This window comes from Galeopterus variegatus, unplaced genomic scaffold (genome assembly GCF_000696425.1).
Source record: "Galeopterus variegatus unplaced genomic scaffold, G_variegatus-3.0.2 Scaffold2742, whole genome shotgun sequence".
Lineage (NCBI taxonomy): Eukaryota > Metazoa > Chordata > Mammalia > Dermoptera > Cynocephalidae > Galeopterus > Galeopterus variegatus.
The window spans coordinates 66,190-73,348 of NW_007728853.1; the positions used below are offsets into that span (position 1 = coordinate 66,190).

Genomic DNA, 7,159 nt, shown 5'->3' on the forward strand with positions numbered 1-7,159 from the left:
TTAAGATTTTGTTACCTGTAATGCTAAAACAGTAATACGTATCATGTTTCTCTCTATTGCTTTAAAAGTTCATTTTTGAATATCATTGATTGACATTCTCAATAATTTTATACAAATATAGTATGCCAAAATAAAAATAGATGTTACCCATAGTATGGCTCTTCACAAGAAAGATAAAATTTGGTACTTTCCACTTTTTAAAGATTGTTTGATTTACACATTATCAATATTTATGTATATATGCTGGCACAAGGAAAAGTAAATCCATCCATTTTCAGTAATAGCTGGATAAATTGAAAATATTTACATAAATGATTCTGCAAAACACACTCTCAACATTCCCCAAAACTGTGTAATCAGAATCGTGACAGGTAGCAGGAGGATGCTAATTAATAGCATATTCTCCTTTTTAACAATATATATTTATATCATAATATTATCATATATCATAAATATGTTCATATGATAAATTTATCTCAAATTACACCATTCTTAAAAAAAGAAATTTCTCTGATACATTATTTAAAAATTGTTATGAAAAATTCTTTTGCTTTTTTTTGTTTCTTATAATAATAATTCACCAAATCTATTAAAACTGGAATATGATAGAGCTAGTTTTTGAGGGTCTTATAAATAGACAACTACACTAAGTTTTCTGAAAGCAAAGATGTGATTCTACCATATTGGTTTCAGATGAATATACAATATAAATAAACTTTTTTGTTTTCCAAAATTTGTTCAGAAAACAGTATATAATTTATGTAGTTAAAATCACAAAATTTCATGCCAAACATGAACTTTACAGAAATGCTACATAGCAACTTTATTTCCCATATTGAAAACTTTGAAGAAAACAACTTTGTTTTAAAATTAAAGAAGTGATATGGACTACAGAAACGACACTTTTGAAGTTCTTAAGTTTATGTCATGGGCAATATGATCTCTTCTTTTAAAAAAATTATCGAAATGGTTAGTAATCATGACCAAGGATGGAAATATTGCCTAACATAATCACAACTCCTTAAATTATTTAATGTGCCACCTGGTAACACTCCTAACTTGGAAGTCATGAGTCTGAGTTACGATGGTCAACTGAAGCTCAACCCCGTTGAATGTACTTTTACAAAATAGTTGCTGATTATTGGTGAAATTTTGGAAATTTCCTAAATCTAGCAACATTTAAATACTACCATCTCAATGATAAATAACAGCTGGGTGTTATCTTCCAAAGGCCTTTAGGACAAAAAAGGAGTTCCAAGTTCTTTCTCCCCCAGAGTAGTTTAAAGTCAGTAATCAGAGTTTACATTACAGAAATGGGAGGGAGCATGGTAAAAGGGTAATTCAGGGCCCTGTACAAGTCAATAAATATGCTCAGAAAGAAAGGATGAAATGGAGGAACAGATCTGTATGACCACTCAATCTAAACACTGTTAAAAATATCTTTGGGAGATAGAGAGAGAGAAAGAGGGAAGGAAGGAAAAGAAAAGAAAGAGAGAGAGAGAAGGGAAGAAAAAGACCACAATAATGGACTTTCAGAAGGAGAGAACAAAGCCAAGGATACTAGAGATGGGGGGAGGGATGAGGGAGGTTGGGAAGTGATAGGGCGGGTGAAGGGCATGGGGAACGATTATGACTTGTAATGATGAATATACTACTACTAATAAAAAATCTTTCTTACATTCTTTCATTCATTGCTTTTTAAAACTGTTTTGATGTTTCCTACTTTAATTAATAGGAAATGAGATAGCCTTAAAACTATATAATTAAAGTATTTATTTTGCTAGCAGATTGAATAGTTACTTATATAATAAGTATGGCCAAGCTATATTCTAATGATATGTTTGATATATTAGGAAGCAAAAGAAATATGATTTGATGAATACAGTATAGTTCTAAGATAGACCACTTGGTTCTTCAGATCAAAACAAACAAACAAACAAACAACTGAATATTGTCTAAACTGTTCTGAAAAGTAGCAGATGATTCTGCCAGTTCTGAATGACAAACCTCTTGGTTATTTCTTGTCATGCAGATATTTTTCTATGAGCTAGAACTTTTAATAATCCCTGTTTAGGATCACACTTTTATTTTTATTACCATTAATTGATGAACATTAGCTCTATTAAAAATAACAGTCACATGAAAAGAGCTCAGAAAATATAATTAAAAATTCTTGGTCATCTAACAGACACGGCTTGATATTAGCTCCAACTATTACATATTTTTCAGGAAGGTTATATCTTATACTTCATCATTTTAGTATAAAACTTCAGTGTAAAAGATGAAGTCAGGCAATAGATTGTGTTGAATATTTTCTATTCTTAAATAATGTAACCAAAGATAAGACACCAAAAAGGCAGGGCTTTAAGGAATCTATTCCTCCAGGGAATTAAACCACATAAATATATTTCGATAAGAAATTGAAGATATTTTCCTAAGAAACTTTGCTATATTATAAAGCATATGTATTCTCATCTTGACTGAATCTCCATTTCTACATCTTAAAAGTATGACTGCTGTATTCCATCAGGATCATTAATTAGCTTAATTTCCTGAAAATTAAAATTTTGAACTTCAGTAAAATTTAAGTCTGAGAAGTAACTCTCATTTTGCTTCCAAGTTCTGAGAAAGTATGTATATTTAATCCTCCTAATTCACTTACCTATGGAACATATGAGCAAAATCCACTGCATATATTTTACTCAAATATTATGATTCTTAAATCATTTATAAAAGTAGGTGCTTATAAGCATTTTGTTTATAAAATTAAAAACTGACATGAATGGTTAATATTTTCTCATTTATTCCTAAAAATAAAAAAGACATTTCAAATAACATAAAGAGTGGAAAGTCATTTCAGGAAACAAATTTTAAAAGACTTCTCAAGCCTAGAGTAGAACTTTTAGCTATATGAAATTAGTATCACATCAACATTTACTATAATAAAACCCTATATATGTTTAATATGATAATAATAATTGAATATAATATTCAATCACATATAGTATAAAGAATTCAAATGACTCACTGATAACTCATGAAAAACACTGCCATATACATCAAATTTTAAAAAATATATTTCCTTATAATATTTCTTTCTTTATTTCCTCCTAAAGCAGAGCACTCTTTTTTTCTTCAGGTGTACTTCTAATTTGAAGTCATGATAGTGATTTGCAATACCCAAATGTCCTTAATAATAATATCTAATGACAAAAAATACAAGACAACCCCCCCCCCCACCTTTTTGATAAGAAATAAGCACCTACACTGCTATGGTATTCAGCATCCTCTCCATAATCTGTCACAAAATCACCAAAAGGATAAAGGGAAAATATAAGAAGTAGGATATGTATTTTTACTAATTCATTTTTTGTAAATGCACCAGTAAGGTCTTCAAAAAATATATGAGAGTAAATCAAACTAATTTCACTTTATTCTGTTTTATTATAATTTTTTAATTAACTTAGCCCCAAATTCTTCACATATGAAATGTTCCATTAGTTGGCCATACGACAACATGAGAAATTCTGTTCAACACATATGTCTAATAAAATTAAGCTGACTTTAATCACAATGTCATTTAAGGAAGCCAATTAAATTAGCCAGGAACACAAAACTTAAAAAGCAGCCTTGGGAATAACTTTTTTTGTGATAGCCATCACCAAATCCTTAATGAGCTGATTACCTATGCAAGAAAAGTAGCATAAAGCTGAAGAAAAGGCACTAATATCACTCTCTGGCTTATCTAAGAACTCATAAAAGTAAAAGGCTTTAACCATTTTATTTTATTAGATTCTCTAATACGTAAAAGGCTGCTACTTTTCTACAGTTTGATTAACATTATTAATCATTTGATACTTTTCCTTTTTTAGCCCTAAAAGTCTATTTTTAAAAACACATGAATTCAGAATATGTCCCTTTCATTGCACAACTTCATTACCACCAAATAAAAGAATGCACGAAAGAATTCTAGAAGAAAATTAAGACCCCAAATTCTGTAATGCAACCAGTCCTTGGAGACCATAAATCTCATCAGATACTGCTCTATCTCCTGTGGGTACTGAGTGGGCATGGGCCCATTGCCTGATGGGATCTATAGCTTTTTAAAATCTGTGGATGCCAGTCATTTGTTTCTCTTTTTGAAACTATGAACCTAGAGTTTTAAATTTGTTGTAAATAACACTCCACTGCATTTTGTAGAATTGACCAGTTTTAACCATGATCTTCTAAAACACTGCATAACCTATCAGCCATAATGAAAATGTAAACATATAAATGTGTGCATACATATCATAAAATCCTTTGATAATGATATCTACAACCTATGTATCATAATGTTGTAAAATAACAGTTATGGTTCATAGAGGGAAAATGCATGCTGTAAGTATGAAAATAATTTTCATATGAAAATAATTTTTCAACTACACTTGGAAATTATCATTTGAATGCATTACAGCACTTTCTAGACACTTCAGTATATGTTGTACATACCCTTATTTTATTAGGGCATAAATTTTTTCATTGTCATTGTATTTTTATGTATTCATACATATATAGTTAATATTTTCCTATATTCAGGAACTCCAAAATTTCTTTCTGTATTTATCACTTTCAGGAATCAATACTTATTTGCCAGCAACTCTCTAGTACTTCGATCTCTGTATTATTCATACCCGTTTCACAGATTAAAAGATTTTCCAAACCATGTAAGAAAGAGAAAAAATAATATTTCCTGGGAATTATCATATAACCTTGACGAGCCCGCAATCACCTCACCCATTTCCAACCTCTCTCCCCTTTCCCCTCGTGGCACCTACCCTAGTGTTGTCATGGTGACGATGGTATACCAGAAGGCTGCAGGGATGCTAGTGAACTTGCTGGCTGAAGACCCCTTCTCTGCGTAGAACATAACTGTAGCGAAGATGATGATAGCCATAGTAAGCGAGAAGAGCAAGAAGCCCAATTCCGAGGCACAGCTCTTCAGTGTGTACCCCAGGATGCGCAGGCCTTGAGAGTGGCGGGAAAACTTAAAGATCCTGAAGACCCGGAAGACTCGGAGCGTAACAAAGGCTCCACTGACATCCTCATTGTCTGTCATCACCAGCCCAATGTAATAAGGCAGGATGGCCACCACGTCGATGATACTCATGACACTACGCACAAAACGGTAACGACTAGGGGCTGCAGCCAGGCGAAGCAAGTACTCGACTGTGAAGATCATGACGCAGGCTGTGTCCAAGCAGAAGAAGGCCACGGCATAGCGCTCCCCACAGGGCAGTTCCTTGATGTGGCCGGGGCTAGACCCACACGGCACTGTTTCCACCACGTTGGCAATGACTGAGACGGCAATGAAGAAGCCCGTCACATAGTAGAACACCAGGGCCATCGTGCTGGTGTGGGGGTTCTCAAACGCCCGCCAGACCCGCTGCCGAGCAGTCATGGTGGGCAGCGCGCTCTCCCCCGTGTTGTCGGTGTCGGCATCGTCCTGCAGGCGCTCTGCGTTCTCTCGCCTGCGGTCCTTGTACTCCTCATAACAGCAGTCGCCAATAATTTCCGGGATGAGGCCAAAGAAGGCCAGTTCTTCATCATAAGCCGAGATGCACTCATGGCGGGGATAGTGGAGCTTCCCAGTGCGGTAGAAGTTCAGGATGTGGCGGAAGATGTCTGGGTCACGGTCGAAGAAATACTGCTGAGTCTCTGGATGGTAGAAAAAGTCCCTCTCAGAACTGCCCAGCAGAGTGTCTGGGTAACGTTCCAGGGTGTCCTGCCACGTCTGGAAACGGGTGCCACTCACATTCAGCACAATTAGAGCATCTTGAGTCCTCTTCCTTTCCTGCCTCGGGGGAGCTGGCATGGGCCCCGAGGCCACAGGCATCCACCCGATGGCCGCGGCCCTTGCAAAGGGCAGCCACGCTGCTACACCTGCCGCCATGGTTCCTCGAAGTGGAGGCCAGAAGGGTAACCAGGCTTCTACAGTGGGCCAACCAAAGTAGCCACAATCACCCAATTCCTCCCGTCAAAACAAAACAAAACAGAAAACCTTACTGAGAAACGTGGTCCTGAGGTATCTTATTCCAAGGTAGGACTGCTGAAGAACTGCTGAAGTCACAGTTCTCAGAAGGGCAAGTTGCACTCAAAGACAGGCATTTGGAATAACAACATCAAAAAAACACAACGTCCGAACAATCACCCACAGCAGAACCTGACCAAGCAAGCCTCTTCTAGCAGTTGGACCAGGCCACCTTCCGGCACAAGTAAGCACACGGGTGACTTTAAATGCAGCAATTTCTTCAAACAGGTGTCTTTGATTTCTCCCCTGACACAGTCTGACAATACGGGGTCAGTATGTGGAGTGTAGGATAGAGAAGAGGAAGAAGAGTCACCCAGTGGTATTCTTTTGCCGAATCAGGGAACCCTTCCACCTTCTCTTTTTGCTCTTTCAAACCTTCCCTTTCCAAGTAGCCCTTCCCGCCAAAGGACTCTCAAAAAGGCGACCTGTTGTTGTAGCTGGAGATGCAGTCACAGCCGCTGCCCCACGTCTGTCTTCGGGAGTCCGGTTGCCGCCTCTACTCCTGCGTCCGTATTTGCAGGGATGGATGGAGGTGATGTACCGTGGTGGGCACAGTGGGGGGCGTGAATACAGATCCTTCTCCCCCACGTCCACAAACGCTCTCTGTGACTGCCAAAAGCGTTCGCCCAATCGCCCCTTCCCTCTCTTTCCAAGTTCAGCTCAGGTGCAGTGTGACAGTTACAGAGAGCTGGCAGCCACCGCCGCCGTGGCGACAGCAGCGCCTGCCTCCGCACAGAACGCGCCTCGCCCGCGGTCCATACCTGGCGAAGTGCGCGCCGGGGCTGAGTCGAACAGAGACTTTCTCCTCGCGGTGCACCGGAAAGGGAAAAGGCGAGAAAGCAGCTCGCGAACAGCCGAAGCCGACGCGCCCAGGGAGCATAAAAAAAGCTCAAGCAAGCTCTTCCCCTTCCCCCATCCCTCCGTGCCTCCCTCCTCCTTTTCACCTTCCAAAAGCCGGGCGCAGGCGAGCCGAGCAGCAGCAACAAGTTCAAAAGGTGCGGGGGAGGCGAGGACGGTGGGGACTCGCTCCTGCCAACTTACAGCGCGGCCGCTGTCGCCGGGGCCGGGGCAGCGCGGTGCGGAACCGCG

The 7,159-nt window shown here is 38.7% G+C and overlaps 1 protein-coding gene and 1 long non-coding RNA gene across 2 annotated transcripts in view; one reads left to right on the top strand and one right to left on the bottom strand.

Moving 5' to 3' along the window:
- Positions 1 to 4,813: 4,813 nt before the first annotated feature.
- Positions 4,814 to 6,624, bottom strand: LOC103598798 (potassium voltage-gated channel subfamily D member 2). The gene has a single exon (XM_008582862.1). The coding sequence runs from the start codon at positions 5,930 to 5,932 to the stop codon at positions 4,814 to 4,816; it is 1,119 nt and encodes a 372-aa protein (XP_008581084.1). The 5' UTR covers positions 5,933 to 6,624.
- Positions 6,625 to 6,975: 351 nt separating this feature from the next.
- The window catches only part of LOC103598799, a 3,734-nt gene continuing 3,550 nt past the window's right edge, over positions 6,976 to 7,159 (top strand). Inside the window, exon 1 of the long non-coding RNA XR_551230.1 lies at positions 6,976 to 7,065. This is a non-coding gene — a long non-coding RNA (uncharacterized LOC103598799). The remainder of the gene's footprint in view (positions 7,066 to 7,159) is intronic.

Coding starts and splice junctions, on each gene's coding strand:
- LOC103598798 (XM_008582862.1), bottom strand. CDS start 5,932: ATGGCGGCAGGTGTAGCAGCGTGGCTGCCCTTTGCAAGGGCCGCGGCC.